Raw genomic sequence first — 26,016 nt, forward strand, 5'->3', positions numbered from 1 at the left:
ATACAGGAATAATTTTAATGATTCCATAAATACACCACAGCCAGAATTCTCCAAAAGTCAACTCGGGTCACGTTACTGTTGGCACCGACACCCTTGAACGTACTCCAGTTCAGTTCAGTTGCTCAGTTGTGTCCTACTCTTTGGGACCCCATGGACTGCAACACACCAGGCCTCCCTGTCCATCACCAACTCTAGGAGTTTACTCAAACTCATGGGTATGAGTCAGTGATGCCACCCAAACATCTCATCCTCTGTCGTCCCCTTCTCCTCCCGCCTTCAATCTTTCCCAGCATCAAGGTCTTTTCAAATGAGTCAGCTCTTCACATCAGGTGGCCAAAATATTGGAGCTTCAGCTTCAGCATCAGTCCTTCCAATAAATATTCAGGACTGATTTCTTTTAGGATGGACTGGTTGGATCTCCTTGCAGTCCAAGGGACTCTACAGAGTCTTCTCCGACACCACAGTTCAAAAGCATCAATTCTTTGCCGCTCAGCTTTCTTTATGGTCCGAGTCTCACATCCCCACATGGCTACTGGGAAAACCACAGCTTTGACTAGGAGGACCTTTGAGCAATGCCTCAGCTCGAACTCTCCACCGGAACCACACGCCAAGAAACTCAAAATAAGAGAAGCGATGGCTCCGCCATCTTCCCTTTCACTTCCTGTCCCCAGCGCCCCGCCCCGTGACGCAAACGGGCCGCGCCAGGCCGTGTGCGTCATCGCCGCGCGCCGTTTGAGCCCGGGGTACTAGGGCTGATCATGGCTGAGGTTGGTAGGGTTGCGGTGAGCGGCCCGGGTTCGCGGCTGCTCCCAGGCGGCTTCTGGGCGGCGGTGGCCGTGTGGGTGGAGAGGCCGCAGGTGGCCAACAAGCGGCTGTGTGGCGTCCGCCTGGAGGCCCGGCGGAGCGTCTCCTTGCCCCCGACCGGGCACACCCACCTCCGGCCCAGTGCAGGCCCCGAGCCCGAGAGGTTTGCGGAGGCGGGAGGATGTGGGCCCGACGCGGGGCCGGGACCCGTCCGGCGTTCCCTCGACGGGGGCCCGGGCCCTGGACCGAGCGCGGGCCCCGATCACGGCCGCCAGGAGGCCCAGGGCCGGCGCCAGCCAGAGGAGGAGCCCCGGGAAGCCGCCGCCGCCGCCGCCGCGGCTCAGCTCTCAGGGACCCCTGGGCAACCTGGCCAGGCTGCAGCCCGGGAGGGTGACCTCCCCGCCGCCGACCTGGGTGCTCTTTGGGACGCCTTCGCTCAGAGCCTCGCCGGCGACAATCGAGAGATGCTAGCCTTCCTCACCCGCACCGGGGCAGGATCGCCGCCAGAGGGTCGGCGCGAGCTCGACTTGCTGCTCAGAACCGTCATCCCCAAAACGAACCCGCATTGCCCGCTTCGTGGTCCGAGGAGAGAAATGGTCGTGCAAGGTATAAAGAGTGTGTTTCTCATAGTGGCAGTTTGTCAAGAGATTCCCCACAGAGGCAGGCACAAGTTACAGTGGCAGGGATGAGTTTTAATTGGTGATAGGATGTCAGGGTCTGGAGTGGGAAATGGCAACCTCCTCTCCAGGATCCTTGCCTAGGAATCCCCGTGAACAGAGGAGTCTGGTGGGCTGTACAGTCCATGGGATTGCAAAGAGTCAGACACCGACTGAGCGACTGAGAAGGCGCAGGCTTGTCACGGTAGGGAGGAGAGTCCAGCGTGAACCTAACTCCACTCAGCTAAGTGCAAGAAGTGATTGGGCGTTTTACAGGGAGAGTGAAAGAAGAGAATGGGGCAGTGTTGTGAGGCAGCTGAAATTAACAACAAGCAGGAAAAGGTGGGGGATAGGTCGTGCAGAGCCCATCGGGGGTTTGCCAACTGGCGCCTTCTGAAGTTAGGTCCTCCCGTCCCGCAGAAGCCAGGGTCATAGCGACCCCACCTTCAGGTATGGGCTGGAACAGTCTGTTCCTCGTCAGCCTTGATTTTCGCCAGTGGGCACTTCAGGGGGGCCCGGAGTCCTGCTCGGGGTGTGGCCTTGAGTTCTTGGGAACAGTGACAGTGTTTGGTCTGGTCTTCGGGCTGTGGCTGAACCCTAACAGAGAGGAGCAAGCCTAGAGTTTGGTCCAGCAGAGCATCTTCAGCAGGGGGTGTGGTTGGGTTAAAAAGCAGTCAGTAAGTGCTAAGGACTAAAGGCACCTAGTCCGCCTGTTTCCTCATGACGGCCTTGTTGTCCTTCAGTTACCAAGTCTTGTCTGACTCTTCGCCACCCCATGGACTGCGGCACGCCAGCCTCCTCTGACCTCCACCATCTCCCGGAGTTTGCTCAAATTCATGACGCCCTGGGGAGGCTGTAGATTGTTTGTGGAGGGAGCATGTGGAAATGTGGATCCTTAACACGGAGGATGGGGTTGTTGACTGGGGTGTTGTCTGGAAGGCTTGGGGGAGAAGGTGAAGGAGGGCGGGACGGTGAGCGGTCGGGAGGCCTCCAGTAGTGAAAGGGATGAGGAAAGTGGCCTCCCTGCCTGCCAGAGCCGGCGGCTGAGCCGGATCCTTCTCGGCTTCGAGCCTCGGTGGTCTCTCCTGCTGCTGCGTCTCTTCTGCCTCTAGCTGGACACACTTCTCAGCTTTCCGGTGCTCTTGTGGTTAGACCAGCACCCCCAGCCTCCGCACAAGCCAGGGTACCCTCTTTCTCTCCTAGGCCCATACCGTAACCCTGGCACGTGTGTAGGTCCCTTTTTGCTGTGTAACACTGTGTGGTCACAGGTTCTAGGTGTTAGGGTGTGAGCTGCTCTGGACGCAGCTCTGTCCAGAAGCAGTGATGCTGAGTCGCTGGTGGGTGCGTACCTCTACCCCTGGCCCCCAGTACTGCTGGCCTCTGTGCCTCTTCCCAGGTGTCCCCTCCTCCTGGAGACCCTCTCTAATTCTGATGGTAGAACTTAGCTTAGGAGCCCTCGGCTTTCAGCACCTTTTACAGTTCTGCTTTTGAACTGTGGTTTTGGAGAAGACTCTTGAGAGTCCCTTGGACTGCAAGGAGATCCAACCAGTCCATCCTAAAGGAAGTCAGTCCTGAATATTTATTGGAAGGACTGATGCTGAAGCTGAAAGTCCAATACTTCGGCCACCTGATGCGAAGGGCTGACTCATTTGAGAAGACCCTGATGCTGGGAAAGATTGAAAGTGGGAGGAGAAGGGGACAACAGAGGATGAGATGGTTGGATGGCATCAACGACTCATCGGACATGAGTTTGAGCAAGCTTCTGGAGTTGGTGATGGACAGGGAGGCCTGGTGTGCTGCAGTCCATGGGGTCACTAAGAGCTGGACCCTACTGGCAGACTAAGCTGACCTCTGCTGGCCTGCGGGGATGAGCGCATCCGTGCTCACAAGGCCTTCACACACGGAGGTCTGCATGCTCACGTGGGTCTCAGTGAGGAGTGGAGATACAGGAGTGGAGATACAGCCGTGACCAGGACGGTCACTGCGGTCAGTTAAGTGGGGAAAAGCCCTGGGGGTTGAAGGCACAATGATGGGGGTGGATTCAGTGCTGTGCTTTTAAGACCACTTCCAGCGAGCCCGTGAACTGAGCAGTTTTAATTGATCACCCCCTATCTTCTTTCTCCCCAGATGTCCTCAATGGAGCTGTAACTTTTTTACCTTTGGAAGAGGATGATGAAGGGAATTTAAAGGTTAAGATGAGCAATGTGTATCAAATTCAGCTCAGTCATAGCGAAGGAGAATGGTAAGTACTGGATAACTGATTCTTCTTTCTCAGTGATCTCTGGTTTCAAGCAGTGATTTCTTTGGGCAGCTGAAAGATTCTAGGTCCCCAAGGAGCTACAGGGACTCAGCCTCTGGCAGATCAGGTCTGTGGGCTCTGCTTGCTGGTCGATGTTTTACCCTGATGCATCCTTGTCCCTTTTGGCACCTGGGTGGTCCCAGCCTGGCTGGAGTCTTTGGGCCCTACTTTCCGTGTCGGCTTGATGGTTCATAGCACCTGGTTCTAGTACCGAATTCAAATAAACACAATCCTTCTGTTATTTTGTCATATCTTACACCCTGGTAACAGGAGTGGTTGGAAGCATCCTTTTGTATTTCCTGCTGAGGCTCACGTGGTCTTAGACGTAGTGAGTATTCAGTGATGTTTTATTCTAAACACAGCAGTCTAATCTGGTCCCTTAAATCCACATGCTGTTCGGCTCTGTCCGGAAAGTGTGAAATTCGGTTTACTTCCATTTGGTGCTTTTTAAATGGAAAAGTCAGAGGAGAGGGAGACCATGCGTTACTCTTCTGCTCTTTTCCTGGAGATCTGCACGGGTCTCTTTCTCCCCGACAGCCCTTGGAGCATGTCTGTTTAACCGCTGTGAGCTGTGTGCGTGGTTTCACGAAGAGGCCAGGGCACAGGGGGAGAGCTGGGCTTGGGAGTCTCATAGACTTGGGTCCTCGCAGCAGTGTGACCTTGGGAGTGTCGCCTCTGCCCCCCGCTCTTCTCACCTATGAAACACGTTTAATACTTTGTGAGCCCCTGAGGAGGGGGCTGGGCCGGGCTTCCCAGGGACCTGTTGGAGGTCAGACACTAGGTGGGGTGCCCAGGGTCTGCCCCTGAGGGGAGCCTCCTGACAGGTGTTAAATGTTCCCCAAGGGCCCCTTCCTCCCCGCTGGAGAGGGTGGGCAGACCCTCGGGGAGAGCCGTGTGTGCCCCTGGGCGTTACCTGGAGAGTGCTGAGGCAGGAGCTGGGGGGTGAGCCCTGGAGCTCGCTGTCCGCCAGCCCCAGTGAGGAAGCGCAGCCTGGGGCCTGGCCGGGGCAGTGCCCAGTGTGGCTGGCGTGGTGAAGCCCGTCCCTGTTCCCCACAAGCTCTGAGCGCTCGGCTGGCCGCCCCGCACCGTTACTGGCTGATGCTTCCTGTCGCCCTGCTGAGCACTGGTCACAGTGAGACTGCATGTGTGGCCTTCTCAGTGGAGCATGAATGGACTTTTGGTGGCTGCCTTCGTGGAGCGCGGCACTCCTGGTCAGTGCCTTGTTTCGGCAGGATTTGTGGTCTCCCCACCATGTGGTCGCACTGGGCCCCGGGGGTCACTAAGGCCCAGAGACAGGTGGATGCTCTAAGGCAGGTGCTGCCAAGCGTAGAGGTGGAGGAGTCCCCTCGTTGACCAGGGCAGGGCTCTGCCCACTGTACCAGTGTGGGCGGGGATGACCCCGAGGCCTGAGCAGGTGAGGGTTAGTGTGGGGGCCCCAGGGTCACCTGGGAAAGAGTATGATGCCCCGGAAAAGCAGGGGAAGGGCCCCAGTGAGTCCAGAAGGATCACTTCCGAAGGGCAGGGAAGGAGAAGGGAGCAGCCAGGCCTCTCCCCGCCCCTCCCCGCCCCGCCCCGCCTCTCCCCGCCTGCCACCCACCCAGTGACGGTGACGCCCACCTGGTTGCGACTCTCAGTGGAGACTTGGCTCCTGGTTCTTACGAGAGCGAGCTGTGTCCTCTGACGTGCCTGGTGCAGCGCAGCTCTCACCAGCCGGGGACTCCTTGCCAGGCCGCCCCTCCCGCCGGCCTCCCCTGTGCCCCACCCCACCCAGCTGCCGTGGGCCTGCTCCTTCTTGGGGGCCCCCATTGAACAGCACCTCCTTTACCGTAGCCCAACAGTCCTGGCACTTCTCCCCTGCACGGCGCTGCCTGGATCGCAGCCCTAGAGGGTATGTTGTCCTGACCTGGGTCCTCGGGAGCGAGCACCTGCCCTGGCCAGGTGCTGCTGGGGCCTGGTCACGCGGCGAGCTGGACAGACCGGGCCGTAGCCGCCCGGCACGCTGCTGGCGGAGGACGCGCAGGGGTCAGCATGGACTGGGAGCCCCAGTGGCTGCCTGTGTGTCCTCAGTTTGGTGACTGAGTGTCACCTTCCTGGCCAGGAAGTACTTGGTGAACCAGCACTGTGTATCTGGGTTGCCCACGTGAAATGTATAAAACGTAGAAAAATTAAAGAAACCGTGGCTGCTTTAGAATCTGGCGGGTTAGCATGTGAGTGGGATGTGAGAGGAACCTTGTTTAGTTCTCCTTCCAGCGGGCTTTGTTGAGGTATGTGAATGCATGTTTAACAACATTTGCAAGAGAGGAGGAATTCTCTTGCTTTTTGCTCTACAGGATGAAAATTGTGTAACTGGTTGCAGCTTGTTTTGTGTTCTGGGTACAATATTTGGAAATCATAGACAGCTGCTCTAACTTGTCTTCTTTCGGTAAATAAATGTAGAGTTTGAAAACAAGACCTGAAACCAGCCCTGCTTATTCATATTTCTCTTATTTTCAAAGGTTCATATCTGTTTTAATTTTCTGTCCAGAACGATGGCATTCAGATGGCACTGTGTATCCCAAACCCAGCTGGCTTGGAGAAGAGTTGCTGGCCAGGTTGGCCAGGTGGTGTGTGGAGAGCAGGCAGAGTGGCTTCAAAAGCACCCTGTCCCTCATCTCCATCGTGAAGTACAGCACGACTTACCAGGCGCTGAAAGAGAAGTACAAGGCCATGGTCAAGGTGATTCTGGGGAAAGACGTCTGGGACCCCCCGCCCCCATTTAAGAGAGGTGATGTACCAGACGACTCCAGCTAACATCGTGTTCCCTGTGTGCCTTTTAGTTTCTTAGAGGCAGATATTAAGTCAAAATATACCCACCTGTGGCCCCCCATTACAGCCTGTACTTTGACATACTAAACCGTAAAAACATTGGCAATTATGTTATGGAAAAGGATTTTTTTTTTGGCACGTTACTAATTTTTTTTTTTTCAAGAGAACAAAAGGGAAGTCTTTTTAGTTAAAAATAATTGAATATTAACTACTAAATTGCCATAATTCTTGAGTATAAACAGAAAGACATTCGGAGAAAATATAAGAAAAGTTAAAGTACAAAAGCATATACTTCCAAAAAGGAGATCAATTTTATAAAATGTTATAACTTTATATCTAAAATGTGTGTGGGGGGAGATAACGATAAGCACCTGTGTATTCACACCCAGCTTAAGAGAGAGAGCATCACAAGCACGTCTCGGCACACTGGCTGTGCAGATGCTGTTTTCCGCAGGCTGCAGGCCTGTGACGGCCCCGTGTGGAGTAGGTCTGTAGGCACTGGTTTCACTGCGTTTGCTCAGTTCGTATGTCTGGGTCTGCTTTTGGTAATTTGCCCACTATTTCTAGCTTGTTCACGATTAATATATCTGTCATGATGACCTGTGATCATGGTGACCTTTGAAGTCAGTACTACAGCTCATTGAAGACTTAGATGAGGGTTGGCATTTTTTAGGAGTAAAATTGTTATTTTGGCTGCACCGTGCCGCTTGTAGGGTCTTAGTTCCCTGACCAGGGATTGAACCTGTGCCCTCAGCAGTGAACGCATGGAGTCCCAACCACTGGACTGCCAACAAGCCCCAACGGTAAAATATTTTTTTAATTAAAGTACCTACTTTTTTTTTTTTTTTGCGTAATAATATTACACACTTAGTAAACTACAGTATAGTTTCAAGGTAACTTTCATATGCACTTGGAAACCAAAAAATCTGTTTGGCTCACCGTACTTCCCCTGGAGTAGGAAATGGCAGCCCACTCCAGTCTTCTTGCCTGGAAAATCCCGTGGACGGAGGAGGCTGGCGGGCTGCAGTCCGCGGGGTCGCAGAGAGCCGGACACGCCTGAGCGCGCACGCACATAGCGCCTCGCTGCAGCATTCGCTTTGTGGCGGCGCCTGGAACCGAGGCGCCTGTGCTGACAGCTGAACCTCCTTTGGCCTCTTCCTAATGTGTCTCCCTCCCGTCTAGAAGTGACCACAGTTTGTCACTGCAGAGTTTTGTATTTTTTAATCTGCTGTTGCTGCATTACAAAGCCTCTCCTAGTCTCAGCCTTGAACAGTACCCGCTCATTCCTGGGGGATCACACGCTGGTCCCAGGCTGGCTGGCCTCACGGCGCCCCCCGCTTCCCTCCCAGGTCCTGGCCTAGCGGTGCTTCATTATCCTGCTGTTTAGAACCTTCACGGAGGCACTCCTTTCTTCTTCCAGCTTTTTAAATCGTCCTTGGTGAGATGGTTCGTGTGAACTGTCTAATCTGCTAGACTGGAAACAGAAGTCTGAACTTTTAACACTGGCCGTTGGTTTTTCTCTCATCTGCAAGACGCCTGTTCTGCGCATTGCTGGTGTTAACAGTGAGCCCTCATACTTGCACAGCCAGCGTTTCCAGGTTCAAGGAACCTGACGGTCATCTGCATGGGCGTTAGGTCGTATCTTTATCCTTGCTTTACAAATAGGGAGATGGGGGCAAAACAGCTGAGTGATGCTCCTGGCGAATGACGGCAAGACGCCAACAGACCGCAGGGTGGAGCACTGACCTCTGCCCCCATGACCCCTGCCCCTTGGCTTCCTTGACACCCCCACCCCTCGATTCCTTGTTTATCAGACTCAGTCTTCGGGGATGGAGGGGTGCAGGCAACGTAGCTGAGCCTTTTCTCTTGATGTCCAGTGGCCTCAGCTAAGCGTCTTTCTTCTGCAGTCTTGGTTTGGACTCCATTGGTCTTCATGTATCCTGTTACACACAGGTATGGTGGAAATTTACAAATGCTCTTGATAATTTTGTAGGTGTGGCCTGAAGTCACTGACCCTGAGAAGTTTGTATATGAAGATGTAGCTATTGCTGCCTACCTGCTGGTAAGACTGTGTGACCTGAGTGGGTGGAAGGATGGAAGGGTGCCCGCGGCAGCTCAGGGTTTTTATAGTTCTGCCTGTCAACATTGGGCTTCCCTGATAGCTCGGTTGGTAAAGAATCTGCCTGCAATGCAGGAGACCCTGGTTCAATCCCTGGGTTGGGAAGATCCCCTGGAGAAGAGAAAGGCTACCCACTCCAGTATTCTGGCCTGGAGAGTTCCATGGACCGTATAGTCCATGGGGACACAAAGAGTTGGACCTGACTGAGTGACTTTGACTTGTCAAGGTTGGATACACATGTATTTTTTTAAGTTTTGCATGGTGCTTTTATGTGAATATAGAACAAGTTTGGATTGTGAACCAACAGGAGTTCGATTTTTTCCAAATTACTAGTCAGCACGGAGACACCGCCTGGCGTTGGGGAGCCCTTGGGGGCCCATCTGATGAGCTCCTGCCTCCCGCCCTCACATCAGGTGACTCAGGTTCGCGGCCTTCCTGGCCAGCTCGCTGACCACCTGGACTTGGACACACCCTTTTGCTTGATAGTCTGGGTTTCCTTATCTATGAAATGTCTAGAAGAGATAATCTCTGAATTCCTTTCAACTGTAATTCTCTCGGTTTTACAAGTAATAAGGCCTCTCAAAGTATACAAAGCCAGAAGAACTTAGAGAAAGCTGGAAGGAACTAACAGTGACCTGTAAAACTCTTGCCCAGAGCTGACCCGCGAGCGTGGGCTCTGGGTGGGAGACGAGGAGGTCCTGGCCCGTGCCGCCTCGGGTGAGCAGGGCGGCCGTCCCCACCTCCCTCTGCTCACCTGGGCGTCGCCTGTGTGGGGCCCCGGCGCCGGAGGCCTCTCCGCCTCTCCTGGGAGAGCACTGCAGTCCACGTGGCCTTGTGTGTGAATTATTCCAGGGCAGAGCGCACCACAGACTGACCTTGCTTTTCCTGTTGACTTTAGATCCTCTGGGAGGAAGAGAGAGCCGAACGGGGAGAGACCGCCCGGCAGTCCTTCGTGGACCTGGGCTGCGGCAATGGCCTCCTGGTCCACATCCTGAGCAGCGAAGGGGTAAAGCGCGCTGGGGGCCGTCTCTAGACCTCTCTAGGGCGTCTTCATGTCCAGCACAAGGCCTTTCTCTGCTGGTGTGACCTGGGTTTGGAGGCGGCCGGGCTGTCAGAGGTGCAGTGGCTATTGGTGACGCCATCGAGCAGGCAGCCTGTGCATGGGAGGGTGAGGCAGCCGCCTTGCTGGACGAGAAGAGGGTCCTCGGGGACAGGCGGCCTGCGAATGACACCCTTGCAACAGCAGGGGTGTTCTTGTTGCTGCTTTCTTTGGAAAACCCAGCATTTCAAGGCGCGGGGAGGGGCAAGGGGTGAGGGCAGCTCTGCTCTCGAGGAGCCTGGGGTCTAGCTTGGGGGACGGCCGGCGCCCGCGTACTGAGCACGCGTGAAACTGATGCTCAGTTCTGCAGCCATTTCCTTGGTTGTGAAGCAGAGGCTGTGAGAACCGGGAGCGGCCCTGGTCCCAGGAGCGGTTCTGGGCACACAGGTGGCAGTGCCCACTGCCCCCTGCCCCCTGCCCCCAGGGCTGTATCGTCCTGCCTTGTGGACGAACACGCATGTCCTCGCCTGCGGGACTTTGGGGTGAGGTTGTTAGGGCCGCCTTCTGAGGTGCTTGATAGAAAGAGTCTGCGGGCCCTGGAACAGCCTGTCTGTGGTGTTAGCACATCGCGCGGTGACTGGGAGCCGGGGGTGGGGCCCGGGGAGAGCTGCAGGTGGTCGGGGCACACTGGGTGCTCAGGACCCCGGATCAGGGCTCTTCTGGGCTGGATGAGGAGGCAGGCCTGGAGCTGAGCTTGGCTGAGCGCAGAGGCGGCGGCTCCCTTCAAGGGAGGCGTGTCCCCCGGGGCTGCGAGTGAGCCTGGCGGTGTCTCCAGGCCTCGCCTCACAAAGGCACCGTAGCCGGGGTTGTGTCTGGGCCCTGGGGCCTCAGCAGCTCAGGGTCCCTGCGCCTCTCAGGGCGTGGTCTCTGCAGCGCTTGACTCGTTCTCGTCGTTTCTGACGACATACCCACCTTAACCTTTGGTTCCCAAAATTCATCGTTTCAGCATCCAGGCCGAGGGATCGACGTCCGAAGAAGAAAAATCTGGGACATGTACGGACCCCAGACCCGCCTAGAGGTACTGGCTCTGTCCCTTCGCTTGACCTCAGCAGGCTGCCCCCAGTGCGGTTGTTTCCAGGAGAGAGTCTGTGTGTGGGGGGCCAGTCAGAGGTGCTGGTAACCGCAGCACCCCACACTCGGCTCGCTGCTCTGAGGCTTGAACGGAGGATGCTCCCTTAGGCCTTCCCTGCCTCCGGTTATATTGAAAGGTCACTGACTTTAGACCTTCCCTGCCTCCGATTATACTGAAGGGTGGACGCCCCCTTAGACTTCCTGCCTCCGATTATACTGAAGGGAGGGCGCCCCCTTAGACTTCCTGCCTCCGGTTAGACTGAAGGGAGGGTGCTGGCCTCCGGAGCGGGGGTGCTGTCTTGGCCCCGGGTCTTCTGCGGCTGCTTTGGGGGCATCCGCTCTGGAGCCTGCCGCAGGCTGCAGTTGAAACATTCCTTTGGCAGTGGGTGCCCTCCCTGCGGGGACCGGTTCGGGGCGGGGGGCAGTGTGGACAGTCCTGCTCTGAGTAGCGCCAGGAGAAGCCTCTAGCTAGGGATAGATTGTCAGGGAGTCAGAGGAAGGGAAGCACAGAGGCGCAGGCAGGGCTGGGCTGCGGATGTGCGGATATCTCGTGGAGACAGCATGATGGCTTCCAGCTCTCTGGCCGCCGGGTCTCAGCTGTGGCCGCAGGGCTGCAGTCAGCCCCACCGAGGTCTGGAGCAGGTCCAAGCTGTCAGACAGGGAGGTATCTCGGGGGCAGGCAGGTGGGCATCTCCCCCACAGCACCTACCCGGCAGGTCTGGGCTCCAGCGTTTCCCAGCCTCAGCCTCTCATCCAGACCTCCAGGTCAGCAGGGAAACACCCGGCCCTGGGGCTCCGTCCTTGGCTCTGGAGTGCCGTGGGGGCTGCTGCTGCCCAAACACCCACATTGCCTCCAGACCCTCGTCCCCCTGCTGATAAGATGCGTGGGTGTGGCTAGGACACACCTCTCTTCTGCACGAGGACAGGACGCTGACTGACAAGTGGGAGAAGCATTTACTTTTCAGTGTGGAGGACGTCAGGAGCCTGTGGAAGTGGAGAGAAGCTTGTAGTAAATCCCAGAAATTCAGGGGCCAACTGAGCAGTGGTTCTTTGTCTCATACCCTCTCCCACAACCCCAGCATTAGCCTCACTGTGTTTGAAACATATCTCCGATATATTATTTCACCTGTGAATAGAAAACAAAGTTTTCAAGACTATGTTTTCTCTTCACTTTTCTTTTAAAGTTGAGAGTAGTGTTGCCAAAAATTAAAAAGGCTGGAGGAAGTGGCGTTTATTGCAGCTGCCCGGCACCTCTTTACTGTTTAGGTTTTCATTATATATTTACACTCTGCTTTATGCTACAAGGGTTTGCACTTGCTTACATAGTCAAACAGGGCTTCCCTGATGGCTCAGTGGGTAAAGAATCTCTCTGCTCTGCAAGAGATGCAGGTTCAACCCCAAGGTCAGGAAGATCCCCTGGAGGAGGGCCTGGCAACCCACTCCGGGATTCTTCCCTGGAGAATCCCATGGACAGAGGAGCCTGGCAGGCTACAGTCCATGGGGTTGCAAAGAATCAGACATGACTTAGCAACAGGGATATGTTCACAGATGACAACACATGACAATATCTAAAAAGTCTCAGGTTTGAAGAACTCTGGTAAACCAGGGAACGGACTCCTGCTAGGGGTGGCTCTGCAGATCCATACGCGGACTGTGTGTTCTTACACAGGTAATGAAGTTGGGCTCTGAATTGCAATACGAGACTGATGATCAAAGCTAAGGGAGTAACATGGTTGTTTTCACAATCCCGTGTGTCCCAGGTGAAGAAGCAAGATAACTTCTTCACGTGGAAAGTTCAGATAGCAGTTGAGTAGGCTGTCTGTTCAAGTCCTGTCTCTATGGAAGCTGGCTGCATTCTATGCCCCGTGCAGGACAGGTAGAGGATTCTACTTCTTTTTTTTACTTTGGGGGCCTTTTTTTCAAGTTGAAGTATGAAAGTGTTAGTTGCTCAGTCATGTCCGACTCTTTGCAACCCGTGGGCTGTAGCCCACCAGGCTCCTCTGTCCATGGGATTCTCCAGGCAAGAATACTGGAGTGGGTAGCTACTCCCTTCTCCAGGGGATCTTCCCGACTCAGGAATCGAACCCGGGTCTCCTGCATCGCAGGCAGATTCTTTACTGTCTGAGTCTCCAGGGAAGTGGTAATGTTGGGTTAGTTTCTTTTCTACAGCAAAGGGATTCGGTTATTCATGTGCGTATTTTCCACATCCTTTCCCATTCCGGTTTATTGCAGGATATTGAATGTAGGTGCTGTGCAGCAGGGCCGTGTTGGTTATCTGTTGGCTGTACAGTGGTCTATACATGCTGATCCCAAACTCATAATCTACCCCTCTCCCACCCCTTTCCCCTTTGGCAACCCTAAGTTTGTTTGCTGTGTCCGAGAGTCTCTTTCAGTCTTGGAAATAAGTTCATGTTTGTTGTATTTTAGGCTCTACACGCAGGTGATCCCTCTTGATGTTTGCTTTTATCCAACTTGCTTCACTAACTGTGGTCATTTCTAGTTCCATCCATGTTGCTCAAATGGCATTACTTCAGTCTTCTTATCACTCCGCTGCGTGTGTGTGTGTATGTGTGTGTGCGTGTCTGTACACGTACACAAGTGCTCAGCGCTTGTCTGTTTCCTACTAAACAAGTGATCTCCATGAACAGGTGCAGTCTGGACATTCAGAGGCCAAGTCTGCGATACAGCTTTTTTTTCTGATGCCTCATTTGATTATAAGCTAGAGGTGGTGAAGGAAAAAACGCGTGCTTTTGATAACAGCACCATGAGGATCACAAAATGTCTTAACTTTGTTTGTAAAACTCTGTATCAAAAGAATTATTGCAGTTTGCTGCATTCAAATTTTCAGTTAAAGCTTTTTTCTGAAACAGGTGGGGCTTTGCTTGCTTGCCTAGGGGGCTGCATTCTTTAGTTTTAGAATTAGGAGGATGTTGAGTGTCTGTATAGACTCTCCTGTCTCTCCAGTTCTTACTGACAGATAAACTATTGAGACTGTTGACTTCAGTAATTAACGAAGTAATTAATGAAGGCCTGCTAATTAATTAACTAGCAGAAGGGATAGGTGTTCACTGAAAGTTCTTCAATCATAAAAACAAGCTGTTCCCAGCTTAACCACAGACATCGTCCCAGTGGCGAACACGCTTGTTCCGTGGGCAGAAGCTTGCTGCCCGAGTGCTCACACGAGGTCGTGTTGTAGCAGCAAAGGCTGGTGTGCATTGTGTCTGTGGATTCTGCCTGCACTGTCTCTCTCCGCTGCTGCGCTTCAGGCTGTGGGTTGACGGGCTGTCGAGGTGTAAATGCATCAGGCTGCGCGGCAGGCCAGCCTCAGACCTCCCTGCTTCCCGCTCGCTCTGCAGGCCCTTCCTTGCTCCCGTGAGTGCACTCCTGCTGAGGCGCTTCAGTCCTGCCTGACTCTTGCAACCCTGTGGACTGTAGCCCTCCAGGCTGCTCTGTGCTTGGGATCGTCCAGGCGAGAATGCTGGAGCGGGGTGCTGTTTCCTCCTCCAGGGGCTCTTCCCGACCCAGGGATCAAACCCACGTGTTGTCCATCTCTTGCGTTGGCAGGCAGGTTCTTTACAGTTAGCGCCACCTGGGAAGCCTTCCCTGCTCCCATCTTCTGCCAAAAGTAAAGCAGTTCACATGGCCCCCATGTCCTTCATGTAAAAAGGGTGTTTTTAATTATGAGCAGCTGATGAGCACTCAGAAGGGTGGTGTTCGCTCCTCGGGTAATGGTGCTCATACCCTCAGGCGGGTGGGCTGGGCACACGCGTTCCTCACTCCTGGCCCAGCCTTTTTCCTTCTGCAGGTGAAGACCCACAGCCCTGAGGGGCTGAGACCTGCCCCGGGCAGCTGTGGTTCTGAGGGGCTGCGGTCTCTGCCTCCTCGCATGCTCTGCTTTCATGGACTAGATGTTCAGTCTTGTTCTGCGTCTCTCTTTTAGGAAAGTGCAATCACACCAAATGATAAGACCCTTTTCCCTGACGTCGACTGGCTAATCGGTAACCATTCTGATGAGCTGACGCCATGGATCCCAGTCATTGCGGCCAGGTGAGCTGATGGGCCTTTTGGCACCATGGTGGCTGGGGATGTCCCGTTGCCTCAAGTCTCGCTGTCCAGACCCATAGCTTCTGGCTGCTCGTGGCTGTTGAGCGCTTAAACGCGGCTGGGTTACTCTGTCGAGATGATGGCATATTGCTGCTACTGCCAAGTCGCTTCAGTCGTGTCCGACTCTGTGACCCAAGAGACGGCAGCCCACCAGGCTCCTCTGTCCTTGGGATTCTCCAGGCAAGAACACTGGAGTGGGTTGCCATATTGGCTGTATTTAAATTTAAAAATATAAAGTAACGTAAGTGGTTCACGCGTTCACATCGTATTTTTGTTGCGATTCGTTCTATCGTGTTTGTGTCCAGTGTTGAGATGTGTTTTTCCTGGGACGCTTTCTCACAGCAGGAGGGACTGCCTGTCAGTATAAAGACGCTCTGCTGGTTCCGGTGATTCAGTGTTAGTTTCAGGTGTACAGTATAGTGACTGAATGTTTTCCCTGGTTGTACTGTCTGTAGTTACCATAAAATACATAAATATAAAATATTTTATATCATAAACTATCGTGAAGTGCTGTGCTGCACAGCGTGCCCTGTGTCTTGTTGAACTTGGACAGGGTCGTCTGTATCTCTTTCCTCCCCGACCCCTGCCTTGCCCTCCCACCGCCCGCCACCGCCCGCTCTCCCCACGGTGACCACCGCTTCATTCTGTGTGTCTGTGACTCTGCTTCTTTGTTACCTCCATTCAGTTTTTTTGATTCGGCGCACAAGTGACAGCACACGATACTTGTCTTTCTCTGTCCGACTTTACTTCACGAAGCATGACATGGACTGTTTTAGAATAGCATAGGCCAAGCAGCAGACCGTAATCGTGTGGTGCCTGCCTCTGAAATTTCGTACCCACAGCTGCAGTCTTCAGGCGCATCAGGGGGTTTCAGGTTCCGGCTGATGATCACAACTGCAATAGAAAGAATACTTTTTATAAAAGTAATTACATTCATGTTTTACTGAAAAGGTACTGTGCTGCGTTGTTTCTAGAATGTAAACTGAGGAGGGCTGTGATTCATTCTTTATATAAAAAGCACCGTTAGCCAGTAGCCCATCATTTGCATTTTGCCCCACACGCCGCTGCCGAGCGGCTTTCCGCAGCACTTTCCTTACCGAGCCTGTTCAGGACTTTGAGCTTCCCTGTCGCCGGTTGTCTCTGAAGGTCTTCCTACGCCTGCCGCTTCTTCGTCCTGCCCTGCTGCTTCTTTGACTTCGTCGGGAAGTTCCAGCGGACGCAGAGCAGCAAGACGCAGTACCGAGGGTACCTGGACTTCGTCACCGAGGTGGGCTCGGCCTGTGGCTTCCACGTGGAGGAGGACTGCCTTCGGATCCCTTCCACCAAGCGGGTGTGTGCCGGCCACCGGGGCTGTCCCCCGTGGGCACGTGTGGCGTTTCGATGGAAAGCGTGGGGCCGTCCTTGTCACAGACCCGTAGACGAGTCGGTGATGCCCAGAGAAGTGGGTTCTGACCCGGCGGCCCCAGCACGGCGCCGGCGGCTTCCGGGGCTCGCTGCGTGCCTGCGGTCCCTCCCGCACGGGCGCCCTGGACCCCCGTCTCCAGGCCAGCGGCCCCTGCAGCAGCCCTCACCTGGCCCCCATCTCCTCCCGTGCGGCGGCGACTGGCCCTCGGCACCTCCCAGAGTCGGGGTCAGCTTGGCTTTGGTTAGTGGGCTTGGTGCCGCCGCAGGCTGAACGCTTTAAGTTCTGACTTCAGTTTAGTCGCTCAGTCGTGTCCGACTCTTTGCGACACCGTGGACTTAGACTCCCAAATAATGGGCTGAAATTGCTTCCAAACTTCAGAATGATTTCAAATGTTCTCTTTAAAAGCCTCATTAATTCAGATTTACTTGAAATCAATCTGTCCAGGGAGAAGTTGACCCTTGCACTGCCTGTCGCCTTGCCAGATGGTTGGGGCCGACCTGCTCACCTGCTCGGGGGCTTGAACCTCTGGGAGTCAGGGCAAGTGTTGACATCGGTTTTATCTTAACCTCTGGTCGCTTTCTTCCATGAGACTCTAGGTTGCCAGTGCTTTTAAAAAGACACGCACACTCAAGCCCGTCATCCAGATCTCCGCTTCACAGCCTGACAGCGGTGAAAGGGGGGAGATGGGGCTTAACTCTGGGCCCCGCCACGTGCTGGCAGCGCACTCAGGGCCAGCGCAGGCGCTGCCAGGCGGGAGCAGCGGCAGCCCCCAGGCGGTGCTGGGCCCCTCAGTCGGCTCCAGGCGCGCCATTGCTGTCGCTGCTCAGAATCTTTTCGGAAACGTCCTTTAGCACTCAGCTTGGAGCCTTCATGTCATCCTGCCAGTTGCCCTCTGTCTTGGCAAGTCACAGCCTCTTCTGAGGTTGGGATGGAATTTGGCGTTTGGGCCGCCCAGGTGGCGCCAGAGGTAAAAGAACCCTCCCGGCAACGCAGGAGACGTGAGACCCAGGCTCGATCCCTGGGTCGGAAAGATCCCCTGGAGAAGGAAATGGCCACCCACTCCAGCCTTCTTGCCTGGAGAATTCCACGGATAGAGCCTGGCGGGGTGCAGCCTGTGGGGTCGCGGAAGAGTCGGACACAACTGAAGCGACTTCGCACGTACACAGAGTTTGGGTCGTGTGTGTCCAGGGATCCTACGGTTCCTGTGTTTGCATTTGCTATCACTGGGAGCTGGAGGCCACAGGCCCTCACTCCACCTCTCCGAGCCTGTGTTCATATAGATCGTCTGGTTCAGGGGTTGGATAGCATAGGTGTCCACACGCAGCAGCCGTTAAGGACTGAACACGGGTCCGGCGCTCTCGTTCCCGCACGCACAGAAGTCATCATCTGCCGGGGCGGCACAGTTAGCAGGGGGCGCAGCTGCAGAGCCGTGATAGGGGCTCCGATGTGACCGGAGGCACTTCCGTCAGGTTCCAGCCTGCGGAGGACGTCCAGAGACACCGTCCCCACAGCGGCATCTGCAGCCCCAGCCTCTCGCTCCAGGGCAGCCCGCGCTGGGGGGAACGTGCAGCGTGAATGGGCCATCCATGCAGCGCCTGGTGCTCTGCTGGGGGCGCTCATGCTTCCCTGCACCAGCGAGGCTGCCCCTCGAGAGCTCTGGGGGTTCCCGGCAGGGTGTGTGGGAGGCGGGGGGTGCGCGGCGGGGCTGACACGAGCAGTGTTCACGGTGGGCCGAGCCTGGTCGGCTCAGTGAAGGCGGCCTGGGTCTGTATGTGTGTCAGGCTCCGGGGTCGGCTCAGTGAAGGCGACCTGGGTCTGTGTGTCAGGCTCCGGGGTCGGCTCAGTGAAGGCGACCTGGGTCTGTATGTTTGTCAGGCTCCGGGGTCGGCTCAGTGAAGGCGACCTGGGTCTGTGTGAGAGGCTCCGGGGTCGGCTCAGTGAAGGCAACCTTGGTCTGTATGTGAGGCTCCGGGGTCGGCTCAGTGAAGGCGGCCTGGGTCTGTATGTGTGTCAGGCTCCGGGGTCGGCTCAGTGAAGGCGGCCTGGGTCTGTGTGTTTGTCAGGCTCCGTGGGGTCTGAGCGGTGAGGTTTTCTGTGGCCTTCTGCCGTTAGTTGCTTATTTTGAGGTCACTGATGCTCGTAGTTGTTTATAAAATAAGGATTCCTGTCGACATAGGTCCCTAAGGCTTGAGGAGTTTGTTCTCCAGGATGAGAGAATTGCGTGGGAAAATACTGCTGGGGCCTGTTAAAGCACGTCTCTGCTCTCCACTTGCAGGTCTGTCTCATCGGGAAGTCCAGGACATACCCGCCCGCCAGAGAGGCTGCCGTGGACGAGGAGAGGACCCGCTACATTAACAGCAGGCGGGGCCGCCCCGGGAGCCCCCGCAGCGGGGCTCCTGCCCCTCTGCCCCCCGGGGCCGCTCCTAGCAGCTCCCCTGGCCCCGAGGGGCATGGAGCCCTGGATGCCTGGCCCGCGCACACAGCGGAGGCCGGAGCCCCAGCGGGGGCACTCTGGCTGTCTGGGTTTCAGCCGCGGGAGAAAGCCGAGCGCCTGAGGAACTGTGCCGCCCTCCCTCGAGAGTTTGTGGACCGAGTGGTTTTGCACGTGGCGCGCTTGTTGCTGGGAAAGAGAAGCCCTGCAGGCAGGAGTGCGCAGGCCTGGAATCGCGGAGGTAACCCCCAGCCCAGGCTTCCCGCTGCGTGCCAGGCGGGAGCACGCTCACTTGTTCTCTTCAGCCCGAGTTTGAAACTACACGTACGTGTGTACACCTGCTCAGTCGTGTCTAACTCTGCGACCCCATGGACTGTGGCCCACCAGGCTCCTCTGTCCATGGGATTCTCCAGGCAGGGATACCGGAGGGAGCTGCCATTCCCTTCTCCAAGGGGTCTTCCTGACCCAGGGATCGAACCCATGTGTCCTGCATTGCAGGCAGATTCTTTGTCATCTGAGCCACCTTGAAACTGTATGGTCTTTTTAAATTAAATTTATTTTAAGGAAGCAGGGAGGCTTCTCCCAAGCTCATTAGAAAACCCTCTTCCTTGTAGTTCCGTTAACACACAGAACCTTGGTGCCTCAGAGGACGAAGCTGAGGTCACGGGGAAGTCTCAGGGTGCAGAGCTCCTTGTTTTCCATTTATTGAGATGATCCAGACAGACAGCCAGGTTACTGGCTGCCAGAGAGGAGCCCCGGCCCGGGAAGACCTGGGAGATGCTCTGCTCTGATGATCGACTCGTCTCTGAAATAAACGCGAAAGTCAGATGTGGTGAAAGGGAGACGTCTGTACCTGATTGCTCTCAGGGGGTGAGAGCGTGCTGGAATCTGTGGCTCTCGAAAGGGCCAGGGGCTCCCTCTAGCTCAGTTGGTAAAGAATCTGCCTGCAGCGCAGGAGACCCGGGTTCGGTCACAAAGAGTCAGACATGACTGAGCGAGTAACACTCATACTTCCTCACTTAGCCAGGGATCAGGTTATCAGGAGAGTTAAGACAGGCTGACGGAAGGCGCCTGTCGCCACTGGAGGGCTCCGCAAGGCTGCCCGGGAGGGGGACGCTCGCCCTTTGGGGAGGAGTCCGAGGCCCCGCTGTCAGTCGGGGGTGCTGCCTGCTGGCCCCGTGGTTGGGCCAGACCGGTGGTGGTGAACAGCAGGCCTCCCCTGGCCCCCGGCGTGGAGGGCATAGCCCCGAGTTTCTTCCTTCAGCCCCACACCCCTCCCATCCCGTGTGTCCATGCGATGTGGCAGCACCATTGAGCCTGTCCCCTCCAGGGATCCCCGACCCTGTGGCCATCTGGCCAGGAGAGCCTCTTGGGGGCTCAGTTCAGGTGGCTGACTGCCAGGTAACTACGGACAAGGACCAGGGGCTCTGAGGACTTCTGGGGGTCAGCAGCCCCTTCCTTGAGGCACCATGCAGAGGCGGGCCAGGCTGGACAAGGAGGAAGAGGTGGGTGGGCTCCACGTGGGGCCTCGAAGGGCCCAGAGCCTCCAGCCCTGCACGCCACGCTGGAAGTAAGGCCTCTGACCCTTAGTTCCCAGGATGGTCCGTTCCTCTGGGGTGCCCTTTTATATGATTGCGCCCAGGAGGTGCTGGCCTCTGCTTGGGGTGGGACGCCCTGCCAGTGAGTGAGGACGGGGTTTCTTCCTGGGCTCGTGTGGGGGTCTGGGTGCTCCAGGGATGGGGTCTCAGGCCACCTGCCTGCTGAAGACAGCAGGAAGCCAGGCAGCTCCCCCCTTCCCCACGTGCGTCTCCGAGGGTCAGCCCGCCCTGGGGCGCTCTGGCTGCCTGGCCAGCAGTGAGAAGTCTGCCTGGTGCCGGCGGGGGCACCCTTAGCCCCAGAGCTGCAGGCTCCCCACCTTAGTCATGGGAATTGGTGACCCCGGGCCCAGGACCCCCGTGTGTCTGAGCCCTGTGTGACCAGTGAGTAGTCTGTCCCCAGAGCTCGTTGACCCAGGGCCTGGTGTCTGCCCTCCGCAGCCTGACCAAGGGCACACGGGGTGGAAGGGGGTGGGCCAGCCCTGGAGGTCGGGTCGGGACACACACACGCGGAAGGGCGAGCCAGAGGCGGTGTGTGGGGCCGCGGGCACAAGCCTGCGTTGGGGAGCCCTTGAGGGGCAGCCCCAGGGGCAGCAAGGACCGTCTGGGCCACATTTAATTTTCCCCTGACCCTCTCAGCGGGGCTTGGGAGGCGCTGGTGGACGGCTCTCATGTTTGGGGGCAACCCCCTCTCCCACAGGGAGCCTGTCCTTGGCGGAGGTGGCTGGGGAGCTGGACCGGGAGACGCTGCGGAGGCTGAAGCAGGAATGCGGGGGCCTGCAGACACTGCTGAGGAACAGCCCGCAGGTGTTCCAAGGTGAGGCGCGGCCGTGCGCCCCGGCGCTGGCGCTGGGGGCCCCTGTCCCGTTCCTGAGGAGTGACTGCATCTTAGAGGGGTCCAGAGCCAGAGCACGGCTCCCTCGTGTGCGTCTCACACGGGGCCGGAGCGTGGCTCACGCCGCTCTCTCTCTGATGCTCCCCAGCCTCCGCCTTGGCCCCCGGGCTCAGCCCCACCCCGTCTGGGGTGTGCCCCTTCGCCCTCGGAGGGACGAGCCTGCTGGCGGGGCCTCCTGTCTTGAAGCATTTCTGGTGGCGCTCGGGTACCTGCTTTGCTCTGGCCTCTGGCTGCCTGTGGACTGGGAGCACCCTGAGCTCCCAGCCAGCCCTGCCCTGCCGCCCCCGCTTCCAGGCGAGCAGCAGGAGGGCCTGGGCCTGCGTGCTCCTCCACCCGGCTTCGGGCTCTGCAGGGTGGGGAGCAGTCCCCACCTTCCCTGTGCTCTGCTGGGGGTGCGTCACGGATGTGTACACGGCACCGGGGTTCAGAGGAGGCCTGTCCACTTTCAGCCGCACGAGGAGGGTTCTGCGGACCCTTCCGCCAGGGGGTCCGTGGTTAGCTGTGTGTACTTTCTTTCTTTCTGGAAGTATCTTACAGCACACTGCAGCTGGCATACTCTTCACTCCTAAATACTTCATGTGTGGCTTTAAAGTCAGTGGGCGTCTCCTTGCGTTGCCCTGTGTCGTGGGTGATATCCCTGCCCAGGGAAGCCTGTCAGGGACGCTTCCGCTCAGGCCGCGGCGTCTGTGCTGGTCGTGGCACCCGGGACAAGGAGAAGCATGCCGGGCAGAGGGAGCAGCGTGTGGGCAGGGGCGGCCCGTGGGTGTGGATGGGGCTGTGGCCCCCAGGCTTCTGACCAACGAGGGCGAGGTGACTCCCCTGTGACCGTGGGGAGGAGGGCCAAGCTTCCGAGACCTCTGCACACAGGGTCCTGAGCTGAGGGGCAGGGCCTTCGGGTCCCAGGCGCTGACATGGGCAGCCGTCCGAGCCCCAGGGGTGGGCAGGTGCCCCTCCCAGTCCGCCTTTGTGGTCCTCCCATGGGGTCGGGGTGGGTAGGGGGGTCGCAGGGCTGGAGCATGACCTCCAGCCCCTCCCGCAGCCCATAAGACCCCCAGGAGGTGGCCTGGCTGGCCTTTCGGAGCTGTTTACATCTCCACTTGGATTAAGCGCTCCTGCTGCGACGGGGGTGGGGGGCCCTGCAGAGGAGCTGCGGCTCCAGGGGGCGTGTGGTGGGCAGCCCACAGGTGAGTGGAGGTCAGGGGCGTCCCTGCTGGCCGGGCTCCGCTGTATGAAGCTTCAGTGGCTTAAAAATCCCCGTGCCGGGCGCTGCTCTGCCCTCTGCTGTTCCTGGTGCATTTCTGGTTTGATTTCCTGAAATCGTGTCTTTTTTCCCCCATCATAAATACACGTGTGTGGGATTGCTTTCTGTGTGGTTGGCATTGAGGGGCATATTCACTTATTTCTGGAAGCACTTTTGAATCAGAGGCCTGGGCATCGAGTGCCAGTAGACACGCTGCTCCCAGTCACGCAACAAATAGGCCTGAGCTCAGGCTTTTCTCTGTAGGATGCTTTTTAACTAACATGGCTGGTTTTCCAGCCACGGTTACACAAATGAGAAGCTGAAGGCAGTGTCAGACCTTTCAGTGCTGCCTGCGCTGAGCCTCTCGTGGGCCGGGCTAGAATCCTCGCCCAGCCTTGAGGATGCGGACCCAGCTGTGGAGGGCAGTCCCCAGCCCAGGGTGTCCGATGAGTGGGGGGGGCTGGGCTGGTCCCCCGGGCGAGACGGACCCCGGAACTGGTGCTGCCGCGCGCACCCCAGCGCCCAGTAAATCTACCTCCGCAGAGTTTGTGGGGCTTCCCTGGTGGCTCAGCTGGTAAAGAACCTGCCTGCCACGCAGGAGACCCTGGTTCGATTCCTGGGTCGGGAAGATCCGCTGGAGAAGGGATAGGCTACCCACTCCAGTGTTCTTGCCTGGAGAATGCCATGGACAGAGGAGCCTGGTGGGCTACAGTCCACAGGGTCGCCAAGAGTCGGACACGACTGAGCGACTAAACCACCACAGAGAGTTTCTGGGAGACCCTTCTGCCGTTTCCTTGGGACACTTCGGTTCAGGCGACGTCTGTGGTCAGAAATGGTGGAGGGGCAGAGCCGTGGGTTCGTGAGTCCGCAGGGCTCGCACTTTGGGAGGCGAGGGGCTCAGGGGTGGGCGGAGAGTGAGCTGGCACAGCACGTTTCCTGCTTATGACGCCCTGAAAATCAGGGCATGTTTCACCCGGTGAGAGGCTGCTTCTGGCCCGAGAGCTGGCTGGAGGAGCACACACGCAGGGCACAGGCCTGCCCAGGCAGGGGGTGTGTCCTGGGGGATGGAGAGGCCGTCAGCCATCCCGGCCCCGGGACGCCCTGGCCTCTGCTCTCTCGGGGGCCGCCCCTCGTCCTGAGCGCCCACTCTCCGGGCCTTACGAGTCCTGGCTGGACCCCTTCTCCCAACCCTGCAGGGACTGCTCCTGAAACGCAGTCAGTGGAGGGCCTGCTGCAAGCCTGCCGGCCCTGAGGGGCGGGGACCAGTCCCCCTCTGGACAGCGGGGGTCTGTCGCCACTTGTGGCCCCAGCAAACCCCTCACCGTCTTCCCCCAAATTTCTCTCAAGCCTGTCCAGGGAGTGGGGGCGGGGGGCTGCCTTTCGGATGCATACTGCTGGAGTTGGGGACATCTTGCACCCCGTCCAGGCATTGAGGGGCCCCCATCTTTCAGATGCACACTGCTGGAGTTTGGGGGCGCCCCGGGCACCCTGCTCCAGCCGGGCCATGTCATTCCCGGCTGCGCCAGGAGGTGCTGCTGTGGGCACACCATCCAGGCCGTGGTTTCCTGCCCAGCTCTCAGGCCGGGGAGCCAAGCTCTCTGTTCGCCCCGCCTGGCCCTTCGGAGGTGCTTGTCGGCCGCGCCAAGGCTGAATCCCTCGTTGTGTCCTCCACACACAGAGGCGCCTCTGCGCTTCCTTCCTCTGGCTTCGAGGGGCAGTTTTAGTAAATCATCAGTCTGCAGAGACAGGCGGTCCCATTATTACCGTAACAGGAGGCAATCTGCAGGGGAAATTGGAGCTTTCGCTCCCACTTTGAAGTTTTCCTTAGAGGTTGGGGAGCCAGATTTGTTGAGTGAGCGGCCTTCATTTCTCCCAGAGCCGCTGTGTCTCCACGTGGTTTTAGCGCTTCCAGGGGAAACCACCAGGGCTTGGCTGCTTCAGCCCATTTCCGTGGGGATGTTGACTTCCCAGGACAGGGTGAAGGCCAGTGGAAGCCCTCAGGGCAGCTTCCGTGAGTCGCCACACCAGCTCAGGAGGCCGCTAGGCGGCGGTCAGCTGACGGGCGCATCCTTCCCTGGGGTGGCCCAGCGCCCGCCCCTGCCACCGGGGCTGCCGTGAGCCCCCACTCCCTCTGGTTGTAAACCTCACCCCTGGTCTTCACCGGCCAGAAAGGACCCCACCCCGCCTCACTGCGCCTACTGTTTGTGATGTGGCTGCGAGTCCTCGGGGGCCAGGGCGGCCTCACAGATGCCCCAAACCCTTGCCTGTATCAGGACCACGCTCGTGGTTGCCTGGTCCTTAGCCCCATCCCTCGAGCTGGTGCCCATGCTGCCCAGCCCTGTGTGGTCACTCTGGTCTTGCCATCACCACGGCCTCAGGCACAGGCTCCTCGCTCCTCCCCAGGGTGTTGGGCAGCGCCTCCTAACCACCCCCAGCCCCGAGCTTCCACCCTGCCCTCCTCCCCCTCACCCCTGCCTCCGGCTCCGCTTTAGGGGCGACTGCAGGCCTCGGGCGGGTAGGGGGCTCTATCTGCCTCCCCTGCCACGCCTCCTGGGGGCTGTGCCCGTAGCCTGGGACGCCTGCACCCACAGAGCCTGCCCCCAACCCCCGCCCCAGGAGCCCACGGCCCGCAGCTAACTCTGCCGCGTCTCTGCTCTGTTCCAACCCCAGTTCTGCACGGGCACGTGCGCATCCGCGACTGGCGGGAGGAGAGGCCGCGGAAGCAGGAGGAACCGGAGGCGAAGCGGAGGCCGTTCTCCGACACCTTCAAAACCCGCATCTGCTGGTTCTTCGCTCATCACCCCGACGGCTGTGTCCTGCCGGCGGACTGCTGCCCGTTCGCCCACGGGCCCGGGGAGCTGCGGCCGGCGCCCCGCACCAAGAAGAAGCCAGCTCTTTGAGCGGCCGAGCCGGGGGCTTGCGTCCTGGCCGGTCGAGGTCGTGGGCCCTGCCTTCCTCCAGGCTCTCTCGGGCCGACCACGCCCTGCGGACGCTGAGATCCTCCCCTGCCCTCCGCCCCAACGCTGGCTGCTCCTGCTCTGCGTCTTTACAGCCGGCAGAGCCGAGGCCTCAGGTGCAGGAAGCCCTTGCGCCGGCCCTTCGCGACCCGCGCTGCCCCGCCGCGAGGCGCCTGAGGGGCGGCTTCCTCCTGCTCTAGGTCTTCTCCCCACAGATACTGTTGACTCTTGATTCCAGGAGAAAAAAAAGTCCTGAGGATGTGCTTCTGTTGTAAATTGTTTACAGTTTTACACAGAAGGTCGTGTCAGTGACACTGTTGCGCCCCCTGATTTTCATGGAATGTGTCCACCGGCCTTTCCCTTTGGAGGGTTCCTCCTGGGGGCGCTCTGGGTCCATTCACGGGGGATGAGAAAGACCCCATTCTTTTCTGCTCAGGGCAGCCTGAGGGAGCTGCTGAGAGGTGTGAGGTCCTGCCTTCAGAATGACCCTCGGGAGGCCAGGGCCCTGCCCCCCACTCCCCACGCCGTGGTGGTGG

General features: G+C 57.7%; 1 protein-coding gene across 2 annotated transcripts; it reads left to right on the forward strand.

Moving 5' to 3' along the window:
- On the forward strand, positions 1 to 25,743 carry TRMT44 (tRNA methyltransferase 44 homolog). Of its 2 annotated transcripts, none has more exons than XM_069593274.1 (11): positions 1 to 1,410; positions 3,588 to 3,702; positions 6,255 to 6,474; positions 8,558 to 8,626; positions 9,582 to 9,689; positions 10,729 to 10,800; positions 14,794 to 14,900; positions 16,104 to 16,287; positions 18,638 to 19,034; positions 21,089 to 21,205; positions 25,194 to 25,743. In XM_069593274.1, exons 1-11 carry the CDS (start codon positions 759 to 761, stop codon positions 25,421 to 25,423), a joined length of 2,271 nt encoding a protein of 756 aa, XP_069449375.1. In that variant the 5' UTR covers positions 1 to 758; the 3' UTR covers positions 25,424 to 25,743. The 2 variants fall into 2 exon arrangements, with proteins under 2 accessions (XP_069449375.1, XP_069449376.1); XM_069593275.1 differs by having other exon boundaries at positions 713 to 1,410; positions 6,284 to 6,474.
- Positions 25,744 to 26,016: the final 273 nt, after the last annotated feature.

The sequence above is a fragment of the Ovis canadensis genome, chromosome 6 (assembly GCF_042477335.2).
Source record: "Ovis canadensis isolate MfBH-ARS-UI-01 breed Bighorn chromosome 6, ARS-UI_OviCan_v2, whole genome shotgun sequence".
Classification (NCBI taxonomy): Eukaryota; Metazoa; Chordata; class Mammalia; order Artiodactyla; family Bovidae; genus Ovis; species Ovis canadensis.

Bases quoted from the DNA above. Each gene is read 5' to 3' on its own strand.
- TRMT44 (XM_069593274.1), top strand. From the start codon at position 759: ATGGCTGAGGTTGGTAGGGTTGCGGTGAGCGGCCCGGGTTCGCGGCTG. The intron at 9,690-10,728 runs GTAAAGCGCGCT...TCATCGTTTCAG, and splicing joins ACATCCTGAGCAGCGAAGGG to CATCCAGGCCGAGGGATCGA. The intron at 16,288-18,637 runs GTGTGTGCCGGC...CTCCACTTGCAG, and splicing joins GGATCCCTTCCACCAAGCGG to GTCTGTCTCATCGGGAAGTC.